This window comes from Protopterus annectens, chromosome 14.part0, assembly GCF_019279795.1.
Source record: "Protopterus annectens isolate FY-2018-M chromosome 14.part0, PAN1.0, whole genome shotgun sequence".
In the NCBI taxonomy this organism is placed as follows: domain Eukaryota; kingdom Metazoa; phylum Chordata; order Ceratodontiformes; family Protopteridae; genus Protopterus; species Protopterus annectens.
Window position 1 is genome coordinate 1142710795 of NC_056748.1, and position 27818 is coordinate 1142738612.

The 27818-nt window shown below is 40.3% G+C and overlaps 1 protein-coding gene across 2 annotated transcripts in view; it reads left to right on the forward strand.

Annotated features, from left to right (window-relative positions):
- Positions 1-27818, forward strand: part of LOC122789461 (peroxisomal N(1)-acetyl-spermine/spermidine oxidase-like) — a 474880-nt gene that overhangs the window by 58816 nt on the left and 388246 nt on the right. For both annotated transcript variants that reach the window (XM_044056939.1, XM_044056936.1), the window contains exon 2: positions 2561-2746. In XM_044056939.1, the coding sequence (XP_043912874.1) occupies positions 2584-2746 (163 nt within the window). In that variant the 5' untranslated portion in view covers positions 2561-2583. The remainder of the gene's footprint in view (positions 1-2560; positions 2747-27818) is intronic.

The following is a 27818-nucleotide window of genomic DNA, read 5'->3' on the forward strand; positions in this document are numbered from 1 at the left end:
GTTCCTCATTGAGTTCGTATAGCACACAGCCGGGGACACCATCCGGTCCCATTGATGCTGTGTTTTTAGCTTTAGAGAGAGCAGCTCTCACCTGGGCATTTGAGATGATTGGGAGGCTACACTCTGCTGGGATAGATATTTCTCCTTTGGGGAGGGAGGGAGAAATTTTCACTGAACCTGTCTGCCAGTATGTTTGCAATGTCTGTGGGTTCAGTGATTTTTGTATCATTTTGGACTAATTCTGAGCATATCTGGGAGTTTCCACCCAGATTTCTAACATAGCTAAAGAAGGCCTTATGATTGTCTTTTGAGTCCTTGGCGATTTTTCTCTCAAAGTTGGACTTGGATGATTTTATGAGTGATCGTAGTTTTTTACTAGTATTGATCAGAGATGTCTTCCCTTTTAGGCATTTTGCTCTATCTTGTAGTAGCTTTCTCCTCTTGTTGTAAAGTTTGTTTATGGCTGGGGTCCACCAGATCGGGCGCTTGCCTTTGGTGGAAAGGGTCTTGATTTTATTTGGGATTGCTTGATCCATGCAATCCTGGAGGTGCTCGTAGAAAGCATTTGTAAGGGATTCAGCAGCGTGGGTTGTGGTTTCCAATGGCTCAGGGGCCTTGAAGGATACCACACCAGTCTTAAGAAGTGTGAAGTTGGCTTTTGAGAAGTTCTTCACTGTGGTCTTTTTTGTTGGGGGTGGGGCGGATGTGGATCTCCAGTGAGATTAGTTTATGGTCTGATCTCACCAATGAGGGATATACTTCCGGTGTGGAGCATTTTATTCCCCATGTTTGTGATGATCAGGTCTAGTATATTTTCACCTCTTGTGGGAATGGTGACAAGTTGTTCCATAGCATTTGAGTTTATGAACTCCAGGAACCTTTGGGCTAGGGTATTGGGGCTTGAGTAATGTTCCCAGTCTATGTTTGGGTAGTTGAAGTCACCCAGTATGATGGTGTTTGGAGAGACATTTATAATCTCCAGTGTCTTCAGGAAGGCTGTGTGGGGTTCCTGAGTTTGAGAGGGTGGCCTGTAACATGCTACAAACTGTAGAGCAGTTTTGCCTATGGTTAATTGCACCTGAATGGTCTCTGATGCTTCGTGAGTTGCCACCAGCCCGGAGGTGTGGGTATCCTTGATGAATATGGATACACCCCCTCCTTTTGTGGTACGGTCCGGGTTTTGGGGCTGGAACGCATGATATGAGGTAAAACCTGATAGTGCCGGGGTGCTCTCAGGAGCCTTGAACCAGGTTTCAGTCACAGCACAGACATCGATGTTCTCCATACTGAGGAGGGCATCGAGGGCGTGCATCTTGAGATTTAGACTTCTGGCATTGAGCAGCATTACCCTTATTTTTTTTCCATTATTGTTTTCTAGGGCGGTGGGTTTAGAATTTGAGCCTTGTCTAAAAAAGGCACTATGGGGGTGGCAAGAGCCTTTGCCAATATCTGGAAACCCAGGGGTGACAGGTGCAAGCTGTCCCTTGCGAAGCAGCGTGGCTTGTCAAGCATGTCATTCCAGGCAGACAGACATTGGATCCCCTTAGAATGACACCAGAAATTAAGCCAATTATTAAAACTGATCATTTAGATCATGTAATAGATTGACAGGCAATATCAACCGAGAGTGACAGCTCCTTCAGAGATTGGGGTCACACATTCCTAAAGATTTGCTACCTAAGTGACTTACAATGTTGCAACCCTGACTTAGGCCTTGACACTGAAGTAAGTCACTTACACTGGGAGCAATTTAGAATCTGGCCCTGGGAATCCTGTTTCTAATGTTTGTCATAATCGCCCCAGAGAACATGATGAAAGTCTAGTCTTAAAGAAAATCCATTCTTCAGTAAGTTTACTAGTTTTGTACGCAGTATATACTGAGTGTACATGCTGATTGTATCACAGTTCTTGCTGAGATTATATCTTGTTATAGCCAAGGACTTAAATTTCATTATGTATGCCCATATACATGCCTGTTTCTCATTTTGTACTTTGGATGTTAGTTGTGTTTAGGGGTGGATTGGGGAGAATACGTGAGTCTTAACCGTGCAAGTACTTCCATCATGTCGAGGGCTGTTGTTGCTGTGTATATATATTTTCTGCTAAATTTTGAGGGCATTCAAACTGTACTTGCATAATCGTACAGAAGTTATGTTCAGGTTAACTTTTCATTTCAGCCTTTGACATTTCTGGTATGGTTCTCAGCACAGCTTTTAAATTATTAACTGTTGGCTTTAATAAGTAACAAGGTCTAGTTTACTAAATATATCCACAGAAACTGCAAACCGTTGTCCTTCTGTATTTCAAATCAGTATTAGAACATTTGTTGAATTCCGTACCCATTTTCAGTTCGTTTGAACCGATAAGTAACTGGTTGCTTTTGTAAAGTCACAGGGTACCGAGTATTAAATCTCATGGCCGGTTACAGAAATGCCTGTAGAATGGAGAAAGCTTGTTTTTATCCACATTAGTTGTGGAACTTACTGTGCTTTTTGAACTTTGATTCATCTAGCAGAACTGTAAATTAATCTGTGACTTGCTGCTTTTTTCCATTTCGTAGTGCTGTGAAGGTGCATACAGATTATGGCCATGACAGAAAGTGCATCACTTCCCCGCATTGTGATCATTGGCTGTGGGATTGCAGGAATCGGTGCTGCCCAATGTCTGTTTAGTCATGGATACAGGGATCTGAAAGTTGTTGAGGCAACAGCAAGACCTGGCGGCAGAATCAAAACCACTAAGTTTGGTAAATAAATTTTAATAACCTTTGTACAAATGCTAGAACATGGAATTAGAGGCTTACATTTGCCAAGTACTCCTAAAACTGTAAGTGGACATTCTGATGATTCTGAGTGTAGAATAGTTTAGATTCATGGTATACTGGACTGTCTTCCCAGTTTTTTAAATTCAGTATATGTTTAACATATGTTTCCTGTTGCTTTCATTCATTTTGATTGTATTGAGTTGCATACCACCATATCATATTTGTAGGATTCCTCAAAGTTTATCTAACCGAGGTGGACAGTGATAGTAAGCTTCAGATATATGCATACCTAATATCAGGAATCCTCTTTGATAGGAAATTGTTAGGATTTCAATCCCCTGCAAATCTGTTTTTGCTTTTTTTTCTTTACTTCTGTTGAGGTTTGTTTTCCTGCAGTCACCACCTTGATTATGTTTTCTGTTTTGTTTTACTTGTTGGGGAAGTGCATACAACTAGGTAGCACATTTTATGGTGTCATAAACTGATCTAGGAGTGACATTTCATCATAGAAAAGTTTCCACATGCAATGGCCTAAGAAGTACAAAGCATCTAAGGGTTTGTGTGTTTAGTAGATAACAAGCCAAAATCTTCATCAGAATTGCCTTAGATGAAGAGTGTGAATATTTTAATGCAGGCACCTGGAGATGCAAGAGAAAAGCTTCAGGTGAAACTTGTACCTTGCAAGATGGCAGAGGTTAAGATTGCCCAGTATGGGGTTTAGCAAGAAAGTCCCTTGTGGAGTCCTAGGCTGGTGAGTTGAGAAGCTGAAGGTTATTGACTGCTGACATCATTCTCACCATTCTAGACGTAATGATTCCCCTGTGCTACAAGCTTTCCTGTAAATAAGGGGCTAGGCTAGCACCCATCCACCACTTCGTTGGGCAAGAGGCATCCAGAGGGTGTGCTTAAGGTAATAAAAGTGGAGATGCATACTAGATGATCAGTAAAGTGGCCGTAGCTTAACTATGACTAGCAGCATGCACCTGGGTAGAGCATATAATATGCTAGCACTTTCTGATCGTTGGCATTCAAGACTACTGACTCTTCATTCCAGGCCTCCCTCTAAGCCCAGCAGGGTTCAACAGCCCAGTCTGAGGAAGGGTCCACTGGAGCCCCCCTACACATTCATGGCTGACAAGGTAGGCCCAGGCATTAGATGTCAGACAACTGTTTGATGTTGGATGTGATATGTTGTTATGGGTGTAAGAGTAGACCCTCTGTGGTCTGGAATGACACCATGCCATGCCGTTCCCAGACCTAACAGTTTTACTGCTTTTGGCAGGCATGTCCATGAGTGCAGGTATGCTGTCATCTATCCAGCATTTCTAGTCTGTTGTGCACTCAACCAATTTCACATCTGGTGTGTGCAGATCTGCCTAGCTCATAGTTAGGGTTGGGTCTCCCCCTACACATTTTTTTTCTTTTGAAGGAGACTGGGAAGACTAAGACACCCTAATTTCTTACACAGATAAGGACTGAGAGTCCCTTCTTTTCCAAGGCTGCTTCCTGGATGACCTTGTCAGTATTAAGAAATCCTCTGTAGTCTGTGTCTTTACCTTCCCCCTGAAAGAGGAGTATTGAGTCATCCCATCCATGGAGTCTATGCTCAGGAGTGCCAACTTTGCAGCCTGGAAACATCCACATGCTGCAGTGTTACCTGCCACAAAGATGGATGCTGGCTTCAGGCTCACATTGGAATGGAATTTACCCCTATTTAAGCTTTTTAGGAATGACTTATGGATGATCTCTGAAGTCGAGCACTGATGTCTGAGAGTACTAGACCTTTTCGCCTTACTGCTTGATAAAGAGTCTGAAGCAGTAGGTATACTGTGGCTGATCCCTTGGCTGTTTGTCTCACTTGTCATTACTCTAGTTCTCAGCAGTGAATCAGGCTGTGGAAAGGCTTTCACCTCCCTTGTTTCTGGGATGTATGAAGACATGGTCTCAGTCTATGCTGTGGTTTCCACAGTGTTTACAGGTTCATAGGTAGGTATTAGGCTATCTGCCCGAAGGCATTTATAAGCCTAGCCAGAATGTGTTGGCTTTCGCCGCCCCCTTAGATCAGTTCCCTGTGCCTCTGTCCAGCAGAACCACTGAAGTGATCCCTGGGGTAAAATTTGTTTCCCATCCACTCGTCAAGGTTTCTTTTGAAGAGTGTTAGCGAGGAGCTCTGCTTAATATAGATTGGAATCTTGTTCCAAAGCATGGGAAGTCTCTGGGACAGGAATTTATCCCTTCAGCACATCCTATTTATTGTTGTGGTGAGGTTTAGATCCCTAGAGTTTGTGGCTCGAGGGGATAAAGTTTTCTTTAGGTGGAGCATGTCTATCAATTCTGGCTTGGACATGGCCTTGTATGTCAGGCAGAGATCACCTCATAGTAGGTGGTATGCAACCGAGTACAGCTAGAGTTTCTTCAGTCAAGCTGCATAGGGCATCTTTTTGCATAGGGTATCTGTTTGAGGCCAGTGATCCTGTTGGTGAGGTACTTCTGTGGTCTTTCCAGCTGTTGCAGGTGTCTTGTAAGGTACATCCCAAATGGAGCGTTGTACTCTATAATGGGTCTGATGAGTGATGAGTAGAGGGTCACAATGAGCTCTTTTGATCTGGATGTGAACCCTTTTGTGATTATTTGGGTCATGTAGAAGGATTTTCTAAACCACTTTTGGCAATGTGATTATCAAAGAGAGATTACTATCTACTTGGGTCCCCAGATCCCTTAGTACATCTTCCGTATTTAGGGGACTACCACCTATGTGGTAGTTTGTGGGTACTTTGTTTTTTCCAAAGGGGATGACTATGCACTTTTTGGTATTTAGCTTGAGGCCATGATTTTGACACTAGGTAACCGTGTCAGTAAGACCCTTTTGGAGGATGTCTGTGTCAACCGGAGAGCCGATTATAGCCCCAGGTTTGCAGTCATCTGCAAACTTGGTCAGCCATAGTCCTCCTGTGCTTGCCTGTACCTTTAAGAAATATATGCCGAACAGGAGGGGTCCTAGGACTGAGCCCTGGGAAACGCCACTTAAAAATGGTTTAGAGTCGGACCTAGCTCCCGCAACCCTCACCGTGTGGGTTCTGTCCTTGAGCCAGTTGGCAACCCATCTTGTGACATAGGGGTTTATGTTCAGGCTGGTAAGCTTGCCTATAATATCAGAATGGAGAATGGTGTCAAAGGCCTTTGTGAGGTCTAGGTAGGCTGTGTGTACCACCTTTCCCTCGTCTATAGCCTTGATAACTGTCTCAAAGAAGTCCACCAGGTTTATGAGGCATGATCTGCCCTTAAAGCCAAACTGGGTAGGATTCAGTGTTTGGAGGTTCCCAATGTCTCTGTAAATGAGTTCCATGATGATGCGCTCCATAGCCTTGCAGACCAAGCTAGTCAGGCTTTTATAGGGCAATAGTGATCATATGCAAATCTCTCTCTCTCTCTCTATATATATATATATATATATATATATATATATATATATATGATTTAAATTGGAGATTTGACTGTACTGATGCTGTGGATGGGGCAGTACTTTCTGTCATACATCTATGGACGCTAGTTTACTTGAAAATCTCCCTCTTTGAGGATAAGCTTAGGCAGTCGATCTTGGATGCATGCTTCTGAGAGGTGTTCCTGTTTGAGTAGGCCACCTAGGACTTTATAGAGGGATCACCAAAGCAGAAAACAGGAGCTTACCACTGTAGGGGTCTGTGACAGCTTTAGTCCCTGCTGACAGAGGCTTAAAACCTATGGCCTCATGCTAGTTCCAGGCTCATGTTTGAGCACTTGACCAGTAATGTGAACATCCCTTCCACCACAGTGATGTACCTTCCGTGGGGCCCAACCTTCTAGGAGCATGTAGTGGGGTACTGTGCAGCAATGCTTCACTTCCCTGGGCTGGTGTGCACTTTTCCATGCTGTCCTGTGTACACTGGCAACATTTAAAGTTGCACTTCTCTATGGCAAGTCTTGACCTATCCCTCCTCCAGAAAAGACGAGGGGACACACTCCCTTCTTTCCTCTCCCTTCCTTCATCATCTCTTTCACTGCCAGGGCTGATATTCAAAGCCTGATTATCTGGAACAGAGTTAGGGCTGCTTCCTCCTGTGCCATGGAGCTGACACATTTCTTTTCAAATAGTGAATGTGCATGCTATATACGTTACTATGGCAAGGCTTCTACTACTCATATTTTATTTACTGTTGTATTTAAAAAGTTGAAAACTAGGCTCACCAAACCCCATCCCCAACAATGAAGAGCAGGAGAGTGTGTGTGTGTGTGTGTGTGTGTGTGTGTGTGTGTGTGTGTGTGTGTGTGTGTGTGTGTGTGTGTGTGTGTGTGTATATATATATATATATATATATATATATATATATATATATATATATATATATATATATGTGTGTGTGTGTAATATATATACACACATACACACACATTTATATTGTAGTTGACTTTTGCCTCAGCATGTTCGTCAAGAACCACCAATAGAAGTAACCAGTTAGGAGGCAGTAACTTAGCTCAAGGTAGATTGCATCTAAATGGTGCAGGCATAACTACTGAAACATGAGAGTGTAACATTTTATATATGGGTTATTAAAAGGACATGCACACAGCCTAAATGGCTAAATAAAGCATATTGTAAAAGGCAACCTACTAAAACCATAATTCAGAAGCCCTTGGGTTTACAGTTTCATAACCTAAAGATATCAGAAATGCTGTTTATAACTAAAGAACAACAAAGATACCATGTTACCCAGCAGTACTGAATGTAATTTCTTCTTACTAGCATGCATTATCTCATTAAAAACTGGGTATATATCTGAGCAGAAACCTTCATGTGTAGATCAGAAAACGAGTTTTTCTCCCTTTTCAGTCCTTGTCTGACAATCAAATGTTTTCCCTCCTACCATTGTACTGGCTTGTTCATTCCCTTGGGTAAGAGCCTTATGACTCATACATGCAATTGACACCCAAAGAATGAATACCAAAAGTGGCACCATCATCCTTGAGGAATATCAGGGGGCTTTTTTCCTTTAAGCCCTGTCTCCCTTCTATGCTTGCTTGTTGGCATCCAAGGGTTGATGTCCGGTTGGTCTTTATGATGCACATGTAAAGATGTCGTATAGCTCTGCTTCTTTTGAAGGAAAGCACAAATATGGGCTGTGATGTACACCAGGGATTCTGCCACAGTATGTGTCCCAGAGCACATGTCTTCTCCCCCCGGACAGTGAGCAGGCTGAGCTTTGGCATTCCTGTCCTCCTCCCCTCTAGTTCTAGCTCTAGCTGGTGACTGAGCTGCCAAATGAACTTGGGTTGCTTCGGTTGTATTCAGGGCTATGTCTGAAATCCCAGTAAGTGGTTAACAAAACCTTTATCGTCCTTTGCAGAACTTATTATAATAAGTGGGAAAAAATTGTGTATAGAATCCATTTAACTGTCTGTGTTGGTTAGCTGTAAATGAACAAAGTCCTTACTTCAGAAAAACGGTTGCTACACTGATCGCAAAAGTAACCTGATGTTCACGAAAGCTGACTGTTGTAGATATATTAATATGTAGCTTAAGATCTGGTAAAAGTAGGTCCATTCTTAGCGGCTCATTGGATAAGGTTGTATAAATGGTAAGATAGCATTGCAAATGAAAATACTCTAAACTGCAAATTACTCTCTCCTATCCCATAATGCACTTTATAGCTCTGCTTCTTCTGATCCCCGTTGCTCAGCTGAAGTTTCTAATGGCCCCCTGGCTGTTTAATTATTCAAGAATAAGTGCACAGAATAATGAATAAATCTCTACTTACTGTTTTTATATCAGAAAATGATTATTCTTTTATACGTAGTATGACTCCCCTGTACTGGTCCCAGTAATCGAGGAGCCTCAGTCCTCACCACTGGCACCAGTAGGGGATGTACACAATGGGAGGATGACAAGTGCACACACAGTATTTCCCTTAAGATCACATAGAGACCACAGTCTGAGGCTGATTTCTGCCTCTTTCCCCAGATCCCCAATAAGCCTCCAATCACACAGCTATAGAGTTGAGACCTTAGCCAGGCTTCCAAGCCAAGTCCTCTAACACTCTTTATGTCCCTGCCCAAGTAGTTGACACACACACACTGAGATTTGTTTTACACACACACGCACACACACAGACACAAATAAACAAAAGCACTCACACATGGGGAAGGCTGGCACAGGTGTACTAGCTATGCCCCCTTCTGCCAAGACTATAATGTAGTTAGCACTGCCACCAAAACCCCTACTTATCCGCTACTATAAGACCCTTACAAAGGGTGTCCAATCCTACTGTGTAATGTTACTATTAATCAAAATGGTAGTCTAACCAAGCAAGGCTATTGGGAGTGGCCTTTACAGTGTCACCAAATCGATATGCAAGTACTTTCAGAGCTTAAATATGTCTCACAAATAGCCACAAATATAGGTTAAAATATATTTAATAATAAATAATAAAAGAACAAGACAATACTCAGTAAATCAACACAGTTACTTCAGAGTTCAAAATCAAAGGAAGTGTTTAAAACAACAATGCAGGACAGTCTCAAATACAGAAAACATCTAAACTAATCTTTACTATATTCCTAACTGTATCTAAAAGGGTTACTATGTCCTAAAAACTTACTTACAGAGCAAGGCAAGTGCAGATGGTGGTGATGAGTGGATGTTTCCAGGTTAAAGACAAAATACAAAATGCCCAGTCTTTCTCTGAGAGAGTTCTTAAATAAATATAGAATATTACTGCTGGGTTAGCTTGGATGATATCACTTTTCCTCGCCTGACTTTAGTTCCCAGGCTAAACGGAAAATAACACAATTAAACATCTCTGTGGGAAAAAATATACCTCTCAGATGTTTATAGATTTTGGAAGTCGTAAAACAATAAAACACTTTTACATTTTAAACCTAATAATTACTTCTCTTTCAAGACAATACAAAAATTGTGTCTGCTACACTGACACAGAGAACTTTTATGGCACAAGAGAACTTTTATGGCACAATCGTAAAGCAAGCAGTCTGGGTCTGAACTGTCTGCAAACAGCTAAAGTTAACTTTGAGTATGTGTCTAGCTGTTTGAGCCAATATTCATTTTCTCCTGGAAAGCACTGTGCTTTGGCTTGTAAGCAGCCCCCCCACACACACACACACATACACACACACCTTCCACTTTCTCTCTCTTATTCCCTTCTGTTAGCAAATAGTATCCATAACTGATCAATACTGTGTGTTTGTTAATTTAAACTGAGACCACAGAGTAGCCTACTGATACAAGGTTATCCTGTTTTTCCACCTGAGAAATGGTCAAGAAATTACTTACAGTTTCAGAGCAGTCCTTGGTCAATTGTGATTGTTTCTTAAACACAAACTTGTCTTTGCTTTGGCTCATTAGCAGCAGTACAAAAGAACTGACTGCTCACACCCTTGTTCTCCCCTCCCCCTTCCCTGTTTATTACCTTAAGCCAATCCCAAAGTTAATAAATATTACCTGTGGCAGGCACCATTTTTAAAACTACAATCTACTCTGCTACAGGCTCCATGAGGAGCTCAGTGTCTCCCCAGTAAGTGTTTTACAACTGTAAATGCATATTTATGTTGAATTGTGTTAGATATTTTACAACTGTATATGTTTATGTTGAATTGTGTTAGACATCTAATATGATTTATGCTTTATTATTGAAAGTTACTATGGCATGCTAGCATTTTGCCTGCACCAAGTTGTTTTTAGTACAATAGTATGATCTATTTGCATAGCTGCACCTTGTTCACTGATGTTATTCATGTAAATGTGTTGTGTGTAGACAGCTCATACTGGTGTCTACTTATTTCTATATAATTGTGCTGTTACTGGTGGATAGAATCACATTAGAGACCCAGGACAGAGTGCTGCTCACTATATTTTTATCTGTGACTACATAACCGTCTGATGCGGTTTCTTCTAACAGATGTTTTTCCAATTGGCTTAGTATCTGCATATACTAGTAGTTACAGTAGCTATTTGCTCAGTTTGTTTTTTGTAATCTTTATAATATATCTTTACCATCTCAAAAGTGCTTACTCCTCTCTGTACTCTTCTTTTCTAGACCTAACACCAATCTGTTAGCAAGTAGTATCCATAACTGATCAATACTGTGTGTTTGTTAATTTAAACTGAGACCACAGTAGCCTACTGATACAAGGTTATCCTGTTTTTCCACCTGAGAAATAGTTAAGAAATGACTTGCAGTTTCAGAGCAGTCCTTGGTCAATTCTGATTGTTTCTTAAACACAAACTTGTCTTTGCTTTGGCTCATTAGCAGCAGTACAAAAGAACTGCCTGCTCACACCCTTGTTCTCCCCCTCCCCCTTCCCTGTTTATTACCTTAAGCCAATCTCAAAGTTAATAAATATTACCTGTGGCAGGCACCATTTTTAAAACTACAACCACCCTTTGTCACTATCATATGTTAATTTATCATATGTTCATTTATCAGTTTACTCTGTTACCTGATTGTTTCCAGCCCCCTCATAAGAGCAACTAACAGGGTCTCTACCTGCTTCGCTCCCCACCCTGCCCCCTATTTCCTCCTGCCCCCAGTGGTCCTACCTTTATTACACTCACAAACCCCTCCCATCTTTCCAATAGCCAACCACAGCGCTAACCAATACTACCTCCTCCATTTTCCCACTACTATCACACCTCCTCAACTAACATGTACAAGCATACCTTACCTATGCTCACTGCATGCACTCTCCTTGCATATCTTACATCCTACCAAAGCTCCATCATTCCTCCACTCAACCACTATCACTGTACTACTACTCACACCACCACTCATGTCTCACCCTCACTCAGCTCCCCTCCCACCAACTCAAGAACCATCCCTATGCACCCCCCGCATATTCTACCAACAATATTACTCAAACATAAAGCATCCCTACAACTTAACATAGTAACCCTCCCACCATACCTATTACCCACAGAGCACAATCATAAAGTTTCCCTAATAAACAAATACATTCAAAAACTGAGAAAATTAATAACCGCATGCATATCAAAACTAGCCCTAAGTGGAGACATCCACCCCAACACTGGCCCTACCATCTCCAACCCCAATCCTCATAATCAGACTAGAAACCACAACTTCTCCCCTATCACAGCCAATAGAAAGCCAAGTGACTTCCTTCTACTAAGCCTAAATATCAGAAGTATATCCAACAAAGTCCATAAACTCCATGCTACCATAGACTTGTACTCCCCATATATAGTCATCCTGACAGAAACCTGGCTAAAACCTTACATTACCACTGAGCAAATACTCCCTAGCAGTTACGGCATACTAAGAGTAGACCGGCTAAACAAGAAAGGAGGCGGAGTAGCTATAATATTTAAACAGCATCTAAACATCCAGATCCTAAAATCATCAGTTCCACAAATAGGCAATGAAGAAGTAATATATACCAACCTCAAAATAAACCAAAACAAAACCATCAACATAATTGGATGCTACTTCCCACCGGGCCAAAACATCCTTCCACTAGAAAACCTCCTCAGCTGGTCTACCCACCATCTCCCCCAAGAAACTATCATTTTAGGTGATTTCAGTATTGACTGGCAATCCTGTTCTGGCAACAATCCAGCCCATCATATAAATCTTCATGGCTTCACCGAACTAGTCCAGTCGCCAACCAGGATAAATAAAAATTCCAGCAAGCACACTACCCTGGATTGGATACTAGTCAGTAAGAGCCCCCAGTCATATATAACAGGCTGCTTATCGGATAGCCTCAGTGATCACTCCCCAGCATTCCTACTCAAAAAATACCTATACCAAGCTAAACCTGTCATCTACCGTCAAATACGTAAAAAACTAAACTTTAACCCACTCACATTCATCTCATCCCTCAAAGAATGTAACTGGCATCTCCTAAAGTACCTCAGTCTTGATGATGCAGTTGAATTTTTTAATACTACCTTCCTGAGCATCCTTAATTACCATGCCCCCATAAGACTTTCCAGAATGAAAGCACAACCCTCCCCATGGCTACAGAAAACCACTAAGTCAGAAATGAAAAACAGCGATAAAGCCTGGGAGCACTGGCACAAAACCAAAACCCCCTCAACTAGAAATACACAATAGAGTTAAAAAGCTAATAAAACAGGACAAATTCCAATACTACCAGTCTGCCCTAGACTCCTCCCAACACAGCCCCAAACAATTCTGGTCCTCCATAAACTCCATCCTCCACCCAGGTAAAGTCAGTACCCCTCCTCCTAACATCCCCCATGCCTCCAAAAATATTGCTACCTCATTCAACACACACTTCACACAAACCATACTATCACTAGCTAAACAACACAACCCCCCTCCCCTCCAACCCACACCTTCAACTAGTAATCTCCCCACTGCCTTCTCTTTTTCTCCTGTACCTACCTCCAACATAAAAAAAAACCTCTTAACTAAACTTAAGCCCACCAAATTAACAGCAGACAACCTCCCAAGTGAATAATTACAAATCGCAGCTGATGCTCTGGCCTACCCAGTATCCATCTTGATTAACCTATCTCTGTCAGAAAGTTACGTTCCCACAGTGTGGAAAGTATCACATATAATTCCCCTCCACAAGCGGCCCCTCCACAGAACTAACCAATTACCGCCCCATAGCTATTCTCTCTCCACTCTCCAAAATACTAGAGAAATGCATACATTCCTAGGTCTCAGACTACCTCCTTACTAACAACCTCCTTTCCAGTACTCAGCATGGTTTTCGACCAAACCATAGCACCACCACTGCCTTACTCTCCTTTACTAAGACTATCCTTCAGCATAAAACAATGGCTGTCTCTCCTCTGCTACTTTCCTAGACCTGTGTAAAGCAGTTGACATGGTCCCACACAAACAACTCATCTCTGTCCTCAATAACCTATCCTTCTCTCAGTCAGTCACCAACTGGTTTCAGAGTTACCTGTCTGACCGCCAACAATCTGTTGTATGGCAGAATGACATCTCTCCACAACTACCTGTATCCATAGGGGTTCCCCAAGGATTCATCATTGGACCCCTACTCTTCTCTGTTTTCACTAATAATCTAGCCTCTGCCACCAAACATGGCACACTCATACAATACGCAGATGACTCAACCATCATCTGCTAAGCCCAGTCCCTACCCAAACTGCAAAAAGTCACACAGGAAGCCTTTTCCTCTGTTGAAACTTGGTTATCCGATGCCCAATTAATACTCAACCCAAAGAAAACTAAACTACTCATCTTCCAACCCACCAAACATACTCAAAACAACTCTCACTTTAACATCACAGCAAAAGACACCACCACTATGTACCCAGCTGAACACACCAAATTCCTAGGAGTGGAAATAGACAATAAACTAAAATTTGACATTCACATATCCATGACCATAAAAAAAGTCCACAAAAAACTTAGGAGTGTTATACAGAAATATGCAGCTTCTTACCAAAGCAGTAAAGATTTCAATAGCAAATTCCCACCTTATCTCCACCCTACTGTATGCCTCTCCAATCATATACCAACCTAAGGCAATGCGATCTAAACAAGCTAGAGACCTGCTACAACAAAATCGCCAAATTCGCCACAGGGGCATCCTACCGTAGTCACCACTGTCTCTCATTTGCTGAACTAGGCTGGCTTGAACTCCCTCACCTCCTTCAGTGGTATCAACTATAACTTGTCCACAAACTAGTAAACCATCCACTAAATGTCCCATCCCTCCAGAATCTACTCCAACCCTATCGCACCACCAGACCACTAAGATCCAGCAACAGAAATCACTTGCAGATCACTAAAGCCAATAACTCTGCTGGTGAAGCACTATTCTCTTGCGCCATAGCCAAATTATGGAACTCCCTCCCACCCACAATTACCTCAGTACCATCATGCACGCACTTCAAAACTTTACTAAAAGCGCACCTAAAAACATGCTGGCTATGCCCTTGCAACTCCCATTCTAATATCACCCACCCCATCCAACCACTACCTTTCTTTCCACCCCACTAACTACCTTGATTATAGCAAGCTCAGATGCTCATAAGCCTAGTACTTATTATACAGGAGGAACTTCTTATTGTAACATTTGTTAATGTCTGTTATGTACTTCACAGATAAAGATTCTAGTTGTCTACTGATGTACTATGTTCTTCATCTGTAAATATGTTTGTAATTAATTGCTATGTTAAATTGTTAATTGTTATGTAATCCAGTGTAACTACTGTCTGTTTATTTTAACTGTGGAGCTTTTCTCCCCGGGCCTCTGCTGAAAATGGACCTACGTCTAGTTGGACACTCCCGGTCAACAAATGTAAATAAATAAATAAAATTTAATTTCACGTTATTTTCTTGAAGTTTTTCAAGTTAACCCTTTTTATGTTCTAGTTTCTACTGTTAAAACATACATTTGCACATGTATAAAGTTTGTATGCATTTCTGTTCTAAATCAGCAGGGCATGCTGTGGTTACATTTTAGCTCAGTGTATAACATACAGTTCTATATAAATCATATCAGTATTCACAAATGACAGAATTATTTACAAAATTCCAGATAGCTGGGCTGGCAATATTTCCCTGTATCATACTTTTCAATTGCTATGAAGACTCTTCTAACAACATTTGCCAGTCTATACTGTTTATAAGGTGCAGGTCTTTTTTGTGTATATATTTACTTTTCAAAAGCTAAACATTTGTTGGTGATTCTTTGTGAACTGCTGTTTTGCTAATTTACTCAAACATCCCCCACAGAAAGTTCTGTTAATGGCCATTATCATTTTTTTCTGATAAAATGGTGCATTATTATTTTTGTTGTGTGACACATCAGAGTTTAGGTTGGCATCCTTTTCGTTAATAAAATGTAACCTTTATATTATAATCTTTTGTTAGTTTTAATCAGGATGGAGAGAGATTTCTGTAGGTATAGTTGCTGGAAGCAGATTCTTTCTGTGGACAGACTCATCTGTGTGTGACTAGTTTAGCGGAGGGTCACAATCCTTCCAGTTCTATTTTCTTATTCCATGTCAAGGCAAAGGAAGGCTCAGTTGCAATTACAGATAAAAATATGTCCATGTAAGAGTCTTCTGGTAAGCAAGATTCTGCTTAGTCAGGCCCTTCCTATTCAACCTTGAGACCTTCTGTTTGACTTTAAAATTGTGAAGGAGTCTGCAGCTAAAGTAGGTTAGAAAAAGGATATAGACTTCCTAAGAATGCATCTCCTCTGCAACAACTGATGTAGGTTCTTTGAGTATTATTAAATCTCTCTTGAAACAGGTTCCAGTTAAACAGACAGAACAGAAATTTTTAATAATTTTATCTCTATTCATCCCCACTCAGCCCTTCCTCCTCCCACTCCCTCTTGACCTCACAACAGTATAAATCTCCCTTCTTAAATCGTATTATTCCCTCCAGTACAGTTCTTCTGAGTATGTACCTTTAATTCCTCGTGCGTGTGGCTTGAGCATATCACCTTACAGCTGTAACAAATACTCATTGGCAAAGGTCAGATATCAGCACTGTTGTTTGCCATCATGTATGCTTCAAGACAAAATATTTTGATACCTTGTACGTACCATGGTTTTGGAATTATTAATGCAAATATGAACAAGCGATGTTTGACACCCAGAGGAGCAGTAGGCGATAACTGCAGAAACGCTTGGAGGTGCACTGAGTTGTAATGAGTTAAGTAATAAAGTTAATAGACTATGGTGATAGAAAGTATCAAGTTAAATAAGGACAAGAAAGTATTGAGTTAAATAAGGACAAGAAAGTATTAATTTAAATAAGGACAAAAAAATATTACATCAAGATGAGATGGAAAAAGGTGATTGTATATTTAAGTCAACAATTTAAAGAAGATAGAATATAAGAAAAGAAAACGGAAAGTGGTAAAAGAGGCATTAAAAAGTTAATGAAAATTCACTGTATTCTTTTTGTGAGGTGCATCTGTAGTCTGTCAGGCTGTTTCTAGTGCCTGGTCAGGAACATGTTGAAGGCTGCACTGTAATCAGTGATAAGAAACCAAGTACAGTGAAACGATGACCTCCTTGGACGCCATGCCCTTACTTATAAGTTGCACAACATAGAATGGTTTTCTCACTACAGTAGGCGCATGATGGTCAAAGATCCTAGATCCCTGGCCATTGTGTTTAGTTTTAGGGATGCATTATCAATTTGGTAATTTACAGGTGTGTGTGCCTTTACAAAGGGTACTATTATGCATTTTTTCGCACTGAATTTGAGTCCATGTCTCTGGCACCAGTTGTTTCTTTGTATGGTTTGTGTCTTTTGGGGATTCAGTGACTGTACCTAGTTTGCGGTCTTCTACAAACTTGGTCAGCCAGCAGCTTTTGTTTGCCTTCAGAGAAGTAGATGCCAAAAAGGAGAGGCCCTTGTACCAATCCCTGTGGAACTCTGCTAGTGACTGGCCACCTTTGTGGAGGTTGATTACCTATTCTAACTTTTTCTGTCCTATCAGTTGGGTCATCTGTCAGTCCTTCAAGTGTCATATGGCTTTACACCTAATTTTGTAACTCTAGTCTTTGAGTGTTATGATAAGCTTGCAGTTGTCTACAAGGCTCAGGCAAGGTTCAGTGGTGTCCCTTCCTTCCACTTTCTTAGAGGATGAAGTCAACCACTGTATGTTCTCTAAAACTCAGCATAACAAACTATCTCAATACATGTGAAACCAGTCATGAGAATGCTCATGTTGATCCACATGGTGACAGCCGTGGTATTGTCAGCCACGATCCTGCCATTAGTGTTGATAATCCTAATGCTGAACTTCTCAGTTTCAGTGGTGATCTCAAACTCTGTGCTCGGATCATTGGCAGTGGTGTTGGCTTTTGCATTTTCAGTGTCAGTGTCCGTGTAGCCCATCGTGATACCAGAGTATTCAACCCAGGTTGTCTGGAGGCCAATGCAATTTATGTGCCCATTTTGATTTCAAGCCAGCAACTATTATTGTTGTGAAATTCCAGTATTACATATTTGCATTAACCTTAGCACCACAAAGGCTTTCTGTTGAGCCTCAGTTCCCTGTAGGCTGTTGACCACAGCAGACAGATGGGAAAAGGCAGAGGTCTAAGACCTTGTAAACAAAAGACTCATTCAAGAACACTTGCCAGACTAGAAAGAGTCCATATAATACTCCAGGTTCTTTTTTTAGTGTGAAAAATGACATGAGATTTTATTATTTTATTTTACATTTTTTTACTGGGAGAGTCCGACTGGGCATAAAACCCTTTTTCAGCGGAGACCCGGGGAGAAAAGCTCCGTTGTTGGTAGACAATTTTTTTAGTAGAAAAAATCTTGTAATACAATGGAAGATAACATAGTAATACACATTCATATCGGTAAAAGACCAAAACAGAAAAAGTTGCTTGAATGGGTGATAGGACCCTGTAGTCTTGGATAACAGTGCTTCTAGAAGACAGTTTATACAATAGTAGGAGGTAATGGTATTGTGAACAGTGAGTACAATTAGGATACTTAGTCATATACACAGGTAACATAGCAAACTGGAGACTTAACATCTACTAGATATCAACAGTGCGAAGAGAAAATAAAGGTGGTCTTTGACTTGAATTCATTGCTCATTACATAAGCTATTACATTTTTAAAAAGAGCTATTTCCATGGTATGGGCAACCCATTCTCACTACATGTACAAGTCCATAAATTGGTAAGATGGACTTTAATGTGATGCTTGAAGTTTTTTAAACTAGTTATTCTGATTTCAAGTGGTAAGGCATTCCACAGTTTAGCAATGTAGCAAGACCATAGAGTCACCTGAGGTGTTTTTGGTTCTGGTTACTTCAATTAGTGCTTTATTAGTGGATCTCAGTGGATGGGTACTTTTATGGGGGTTGAAGAGGCCTTGCAGAGCTGGAATTTTTTTGGGTTTATAGCACATTTGGTAAGCGGGAAAGAGTTGTGTGAGGATGAGTTGGTGGGGAAGTTCTGACCAAGATAGTTGTCTTAGGGCCTTACAGTGATGGGTTCTAGTAGGATAACTAGTGGCAAACTTGGCTATTTTATTATAGCAGGCATCTAGCTTGGTTAGGTCTGATTTGGAGAGGTTGGTAAGGATGGATGAAGCATACAGCAGAATTGACAGTAGATGAGTTCTAGCTGTAGTTATCCTAGAGTTGGTGGTTAAGTAGTTTTTGCATCTATATAAGGTACCTTGTGTGCTTTGGGTAATGTGTAAGTCGAACTTCAGGTTTTGATCTATAAAAACACCAAGAAGTTTGGTGGATGTTACTGGTATGAGCAGAGTGTTATTGCTGGATATGATGGTGAAGTGAGTGGATTGGGTTTCAAGTTTAGTGGGATGGAAGAGCATGAGCTTGGTTTTATTTGGGTTCAGGATTAATTGGGCATCTGTCAACCATGCCTCAGTAGCATTGATGGATGTTTGGGTTATGTTTTATAGTTCAGATAGGGTTGGGACAAAAGATATGACTATAGAGTCGTCTGCATACTGTGTAAGGGTGGCTGTAGTTCTGGCATTTTGGAGATTTGTAAACCAGTTGAAGAGGAGGGGGCCAAGAACTGACCCTTGGGGCACACCCATTCTCCCTTACTACCAGTGATAAAGAGTTTTGTTCCAACACACCACCTGTTGCTGATCAGTGAGATAGTTCAGAAACCAGGCTAGAGTGGAATAGCTTGGGTTCAGTTTGGACAGGGGAGTCAGTAGTTTGAGAGACTGTATCGAAGGCTTTCGATAAGTCCTAAGAAGGCTGATACTAGGTTACCTTTATTTTTAAGTTGATTGATGGATGAGTTCAGCTAATGAGCGCGGTAGTAGTACTATGGTAGGGTCGGAAGCTGTGCTGAGTGTAAGTTATTGTCAAGGAGATAATTAAGTACTTGGGTGTGAACACACCTTTCAAAGATTTTTGATAGAGGGGATAGGATTGCTATGGGCCGGTAGTTGAAGTCTGAGGAGGGACCCTCTTTGTGTAGGGGTATGATGTGTGCAATTTTCTATAGGTTGGGAATGTGTTGCTCTGATATGGAACAGTTAATTAGTAGGGGAAACTGGATAGGAGATGGCTTCAACTGCTATTTTTAAGAATGTTGAGGGTAGGTTGTCAGCTGCCAGGGTTGTGGGTTTTAGCTTGAGCAAGTATTTGTATATAGTATATGTTGGGACGGGTTTTAAGGAGAAGGTGGTGGTGTTATCTAGTAGAGATGTTCGGTTGATAGGCAATGATGGGAAGTTCTGGTTAGTAAAGATGTTGATGGAGTCGAGGTATTTATTAAACTGGGTTGAAATACATTCTAGGGGATTACTTGCTATTGGTTGAGGGGTCTTGGTGTGGCCTGGTCATAGTATTTTTAATGTGGTCCAGAATTTTTCGGGATTATTTTGATATATATAGCTTGTAAGCTAATATAGTGATTCTTCTTATAAAGTCTTATCTGGGTTTTTGGCTTTTTCTTAGCTGGCGATACTTCTGGTGAGTAGCTATTGACTTTTTCTGGTTCCCTTCATGCCATGCTTTATCCCTTTCTTTTAGGAGTGATTTAGTCTGTTTAGTTAGCCAAGGAGAGTAATTAGATTTTGCACATATTGTCCTGATAGGGGCCATGTTTGGTGTTACGGATGTGGTAAGTAGTTGGGTTTTTTAGTAGGATTTGCCTGATGACGTATTATTATATGTTGGGGGTTGGTCACTGAGTGAGTCAGGTAGGGTACCAGAACTATAGCAAAGTTTGGGGTAGTTGGTGAGTATCCAATCAAGGATAGCTTCCTTTATAGTAGTTTTGTCAAACCTTGTTGTGGTCTGTATTAATTGGGTAAAGCCGTAGAGATTGATATGGCTAGTAGGATGGTCAGAGTTGCAGGAGTACCAATTAATGTTAAAGTTCCCTAGTATAATGGTCTCTTAGGGGAGGTTATTGGAGAACCATTGTAGGATGGATTCAAGTTTTGTCTATGTTGTTGCTAGGAGGAATATGGGTATCTAGGATGTTTATATATTTTTGTTTTGGTTGAGTTTTATTTTAGCCAGGAATATTTCTAAGTTGGAGATGGTGGGAGGGTTAAGGTTACCCCTCTCTATTGTAAGATGTTTTTTGAAGAGCAGGACTATAGCACCTCTGATTTTTGTTTTCCTATCTTGCCTAATACTGCTATAGCCTGGGGGAAGAATTTCATTATCAGGGATGTCTGGTTTGAGCCAGGTTTCTTTCAGTAGGACTGTCAGAGGAGTATAAAGATAGGCTTGCATGGAGTTCCTGAATTCTGTTAGGTTTTCTTTAGGTTAAGTGGTCTTAGAAGAATATGGATAATCATCTTCATCTGATCTGTATTTTTTAGCCATGTAGGTATTACTTAATCAAGGCAGATGGATCCAGGCAATCTCTCCTTTAGTAATTATTTCCACCTCCTCTTTTTATTGCCAGCAGTTACCATGGACATACCAGCCATGGGGAGGGAGGGACATTTCATTGAGCATACAGTTCATCTGAATGTAATCATAACTATCATTTCATGCCAGCATATTGGTGATGGCAGCAGTCATCTTTACTCTCTGAGTCTTCTTAGACTCCCTTCTACTGTCCATTTTCACCACAGAGTCACAGTATGGCAGTTATGTGGTACAGTACCAAGTAAGTGGGAACAGACTTATACCTGCTATGTTAGGTAATATTGAGACTTTGTTAATGAGAGATTTCCTTGTTGCTAACTACACCAGTGAGTCCATTCCCTTGGTGGATAACTTAAGTAGAAGTCTTCTGCCACCTCCTAGCTTGGACTCTTTTCTGGACATAGGCATCCTGTTTATGTCCCCAACTAAGTGTTTTTTCTAAGTCCATCACTATGGAATTCCCTGAGGAATACTTGCATGCAGGAATTCTCTTGCTTATAAGTACCAACGTAAAATTCTCTTTGATTTTCTTAGTCTCATTTGATGAACATTAAGAAAAGCTAAACTCCTTGGAGCCAAAGTTACCCTCATAGCCCCTTACTGGCCATGGCAGAACTGATTTCCTCTATTACTGTTTCATCTTCTGTAGAAGATCTTACTGGGACTACACATTACTGATTCACCCATCCAGCATGACTCATCTAGACATGCACAGTATATATATCTTACTACTTGGCTTCCCCTCTTCAATTTGTTAGTAGGCCTTTCTTTTGTGGAAGAGTGGTAAGATCCTGTCATATTCTCAAAGGCTCAATATTTAGGAAAATTATAGGTACAAATGAGCATTTTTTTTTTTGTTTGGATTAACACTAAGGGTTTGAATCCTTTTTCTTCTCCTCTTTCTGTTGATCCAGTGTTGTCTTTCTGTCCAACTCAACAAATGGGTTATTGAATCTAATACAATCTGACATACAGGCACCTCTTTCAAGCTCTTGGATCCAGGGCCTAGGCTTCTTTACTGCTCATAATTCCTTCTTGTACCTACAGTACTGCAGATAAGTGCTTGTCATAGAGAAAAGTGACAATACGTTGCTTTTCGAACACTTTGTTGGAGTTTTTTTCATAGTTATTACATCTTTTTATTTTCATTTGCCTTAGTTTAGATTTTCCGACTAGACTACCTTCCTATAGCTATTTAGTGATTTTTTTGGGGGTAGTTTCTTCCCGTCTTCTGTCCTCTTAGTTATCTATAAGTGTGTGTGTGTGTGTGTGTGTGTGTGTGTGTATACAGACTCACACACATCTATATCTAGAGAGAAAGATATAAAGTAAATATATAGATTATTTATTTTATTTTACATTTGTTAACCGGGAGTGTTTGACTGAGCCGAAAAGGCCCTTTTTCAGCAGAGGCCAGGGGAGAAAAGCTCCACAAAGAAAAATTACAGACGCATTTAGTTATTTAGACAAGATCAGTATACACACATTACAAGAGACATGTTTTACAGTGGTATGCGGCACATAAACAGTTACAGTGGAGAGAACAAACATAAAAATAAAGGTAATTAATAGATTTCTGGTGTACAGCTGAAATTTGGAACATAGGTAGAATACATACATAGTACACAGGTACAGTACATACATTGTAGATTAGCCAGTGTTTGTGAGTGAGATTGAAAACTATTATCAAGTGCTCTAGATTTAGTATGTATATGTTATCCACTTTCACTAGCCTGGGGAGCAATCATGGCACTGACAACTTTGCTTGAGATGTTGCCTGATGAGGTCTTTAAAGGAGGCTATGGATGATGCGTTTTGAATGCTAGTAGGGACAGAGTTCCATTTTTTAGCCACTGAACTACTATATAGTACATCTCCAAAGCTATTGTAGCTGTTGGTGACTTCTGGTAGTAGTTTGCTTGATGATCTAAGAGGCCTTTTGGCTGAGTGATGTTGTACTAGGTTTTTGAGGGCAGACACTTATTGGGGAGGTAATAGATAGAATGACAGAGGCAGAGCTGATTGTAGGTTAGGAGGTTGGGCAGTTCGAGCCAGTGGAGCGGTCTCAAAGCAGTACAGTGATGAGTTCTATATGAGTAATTTGCAGCAAAGCAGGCAATTCTGTTATAGCAGGCTTCCATTTTGCTTAGTTCAGTTTTGTTGATATTAGTCAGAATGGGAGATGCATAGAGTAGGGTGGATAGAAGTTGGGAGCGAGCAGTAGCTGATCTTGTGTTGTTGGTAAGAAATGGTGTGATACGGTAGAGTGACCCCAGTTTTCCATGTAGTTTTTTAATAGTTAAGTTGAGATGACTATCAAATTTTAGGTGGGAGTCTGGTTATTTCCCAATAGCTTAGCCTGTGCCACTGGAGCAATTGGAGTAGCATTTGTGGAGTAGATAGTGAATTGACTGTTAGTGTTTTTGTTAGAACTGGTTATAATCATAAGCTGAGATTTCTTTGGATTGAGGATAAGTTGGGCTTTGGTAAGGTAGTTTTCAACGTCAGAGAATGCTAGTTGAGTTGTTTACAGGAGGGTGGGAATGTTTTGTGCAGCATAGATTAAGGTAGTGTCATCTGCATACTGAATTATAGATGCATGCTGTGTGGAGGTATGAAGGTCATTTGTGAAGAAGTAGTGGTCCTAAGATAGAACCCTGTGGGACTCCTATAGTTCTGGGTAGCTGAGGAGAGAGAGAAATTTCCCATTTCACAGCTTGGTACCAGTCAGTTAAGTACCTTTGGAACCAGGTAAGAGTGGAATTTGATAGATGATATTGGTTTAGTTTGTTTAGCAGGATTTGGTGAGAGACTGTATCAAATGCTTTGGACATATCCCAAAAAGAGTTGACACTTGTAGGCCTTGATTTTTGAGACGGTTTACTGTGTCTGTGAAGCAGAGGAGGGCTGTAGTGGTACTATGGGCAGGTCTGAAACCATGCTTGAGTAGGTGACGGGATGTTGCTGTCTAGGAGATAGTTTAGCATCTGGGTATGGATGCATTTTTCTAGGATTTTGGCCAGGGGGGAGAGTAAAGCAATGGGTCTGTAGTTATTAACTTCAGTGAAGGTCCCGCCCTTATTTATGGGTGTAACATAGGATATTTTCCAGAGTTTGGGCACATAGTTTTCAACAATTGATCTGTTTATGAGAGTGGAGACTGGGATAGCAATAGCATCTGCTGTGAGTTTCAAGAAATCGCTGGGGAGTAGGTCGGCTGCTGTTGATGAGGTTTTTAGTTTGGAGAGCATGCTTTTGATTGAAGTGGTGGAAACTGTTTTGAGGGTAAAGCTTGTATTAGTGTTATTTGGGTTGGGGGGGGGGGTAGTGAGGAAGGAACTGTCCTGTGATACTAAGGATAGAATTGAGTTCACAAAGTGGGAGTTGAATTGTGTTTCGATGGGAACTTTAGTGGCAGGGGTGGTTGGTTTGAGGGTAGCCTTTTGGGTGGATTGGTTTACATTTTTCCAAAATTTTTGCGGGCTGTGTTGGTATTTAGTTTGTAATGTTGTGTAGTAGGATTTTTTTGTCCAGCCTAATACATTTTTTTGCACGGTTGCACAGTTCTTGGTACTTAGTTAGGCTTTGTGTTTCTTTGTTTTTTTGATAGTAAAGCCAGGCAGTGATCCTCAGAAAAATAAGAACGCATACCAACCATGGAAACTTCTATAATATTACTTTCAAAGAAACAGAGGCACTCCAGCAACTATGATCTATGGACAATCTAGTGATTAAACCAGCTGATAAAGGTGGCTGTATAGTTGTTATGGATGCTGGTTGGTATAGAGCCAAAATGAAGACCATGCTAGAGGATGGGCATACGTATACTAAATTGGATAAATGCCAAGTGGATATCAAGATTAAAGCTGTACAGTAAGAGCTTTATGATATGCTCATGGAGCAATGCTTAAGTAAAGAACTTTGATTTTTTTGTTTGCATAGGTAGTCTGCCTAAGATTCACAAAGACCTAAAGGACCCCCCACTGCATCCGATCATATCAGGGAGAGACTGGATTACTGAATCGTTATCCATCTATATTGAAGGTGAACTAAGAAAGGTCCTCTGCCATGTTGATGCCGTTCTAAAAGACACTGGTGGTTTCTTAAGGGACCTTTACACCAAGACCAGTGGAAGTGACCAACTTTGAATCTGGTCCTCGCACAATGGGAAAGTTCTGAAGTATTAAGTGGTATTAATCCATGGAATGGCCATCTTCTTTATTATGGCCGTTTTGTGGATGACATTTTTATTCTGTGGAAATGGGATAATGATGAACTAACTTCCTTTGTTGAATACATCAACCAAAATACTGTTTTTCTGGAATTTAAGATTAAGTCTTCAAAAGTAGAAGTAGAATTTCTGGATGTGAAGATCTGTCTGCATCCCACACAAGGACTAAGTACCAATGTTTACAGAAAACCTACATGGAATAATCATTATCTACACAGACAAAGCGTGCATCCAAAACACATTTTCAATAGTATTTATGAGAATCAAGTATTGTGTGCTTCAGGACTCTGTACTGAGAGAGACTATTTTGATACAGAACAGTCAAACGTTTGTGAGTATCTCAGAGATAGAGGTTTTGGGGATGGTCACCTGACACTGAGGAATAACCCTAAAGAACTCAGGAGGAATAAAGGGAGACCTTATTTTTCGCCTCAAAGTATCACTTCTGATACAGCTGCTTCTATGACTAAAGCCAATGAGATGCAACTCAAGTGCATGCTGACTTATAGTAATGACAGCTCGCAGATTTGTGAAGTAATTAGGAGATTCTGGCCGGTTTTGACCACAGACAGCAATATCAAAAAAGTAATTGGAGATACCCCTCACTTTCTTTTTAAAAATAAGAAGAATATGAAGAGACTTCTATGTAACAAGGATGGTTTTGCTCATAAAAAATTTTCGGAGAGAAAGGGTACATTCAAATGTTATAGGTGTAAAGCTTGTCCACATATTGACATCACTAATTCCTGTATCCATCCTATTACACAAAAGGTTTATTCATTGAATTGTTATGCTGAATGTAACACCAAGCATTTAGTTTATTTGGCAACATGCTGCCAATGTGAAGTGTTTTATATTGGCAAGACTAATCAAAGGTTTAAAGACCGGATTTTGAGATATCTTAGGGATATCTCGCATAAAGATATGAATAATGCACTGACTGTGCGTCATCTTGGTAATCTCACACATCATTTTAAGTTTAAAGCGCTGGAAGTAATGGCCGTGACAAACAGAGCTGGTGATATCGTCAATCGCACGGAGTTACGTGAGATAAGCTGGATAGTCAATTTGCAAGCCCACCATCAACCTGGCCTAAACTCTGTTGTTCTTTTAAATCCTATACTGAAAGCCAGAAGGAACACTAAAGGCCATTGATGTAGCAAGTCCCTCTGTAGAGTTTTTTGAAATCGTGCTTCATTGACTATAGTATATCCAATGAAAGTTTGTTCTATATTGATTTTTAGAAAGTGAATGAATAAAAACTATTCTTAATTTCTGCACTCTTGTCGGCTATTACAAAAGGAATTCCTTGATGACTGGCTTATATTCGATCTATGTAGTCAATTGTTTATGATGGGCTTCATCTGGTAAAGTACAAGCATTATCACTACAATTGATTTATCTAATGACTCTCTGAACCAACTATTTATGAGGTATTCTGAAGAATTGAATGGTGATTAATCTTAACCTTCTTTGTCCACTGGATGTATCTCTACTGAAACAGAAATGTATTGTTTTTGATTTTACGAACGCAAGCATTTTTGCTGATCTCACAAGCTTGATTAAGTTTGTTCCTTGAATCCACCCGGAATTCTTTTATATTATGACTCTTCATAGTGTTTGTGTCGCTTATGTGTAGCGATATGGATCGATTGTTAGGGGGCTGAGGTTACAACCACCAGTGAGAAGTTCCAGTCAAGGTGACCATTTATTATCTACGTGTCTATTGCACCATGTAGACAACTTTGTTAGTCTGTATTTGTGCCTGTCCTTTATAGGTTTAACTGTATACAGTTTTGTTTTATAGCTTATAATTAATCATTTTTAATTTTTATTTCTGTTTGCCTGTGTGTATATATCTGGTATTCATTAATGGGTAGTAACTGATGTTGCAGCTATTAGCCAGTTGTTTTACTTTCCACTAATAGGATAGTATATCTATTGATAAGTTGGTCGGCAATTGGCTTATGAGCTTCATCCAACGATAGCCTTTAAGCCAATAATGTATAAGGCATATTGAGGATTGGTGTAAGTTTTGTTGTTTGATTGGATGTGGATTTATTTGATGAATTGATATAATTGGAGCATATTTGATTTTAGTTGTATGTTTCTGAATTTGCTGTCTAAATAAAAAGTTTGTACTGATTAATTGTACACTAAACATCTATCCCCACTCAGAGTTAAGAAGCGCGATGTCTGTACTTTGCAGTATCTTGGTTTTTGTGATCATTGCATGCACCTTCAGCATTGCTACTTTATGATCATTATATATTTTATATACATTTGTTTTTTGGATTTAAGTTTTTATACTGGATCAACCCTAGAAATGATATATGGTTTTGATGTTCCTATTGAACTGTCTTATCTGGAGATAAATCTATGTTTTTTCTGAGGATGCTTCTGTTTGGTGACCAGCGAGTAGTAGCATTCTCGATG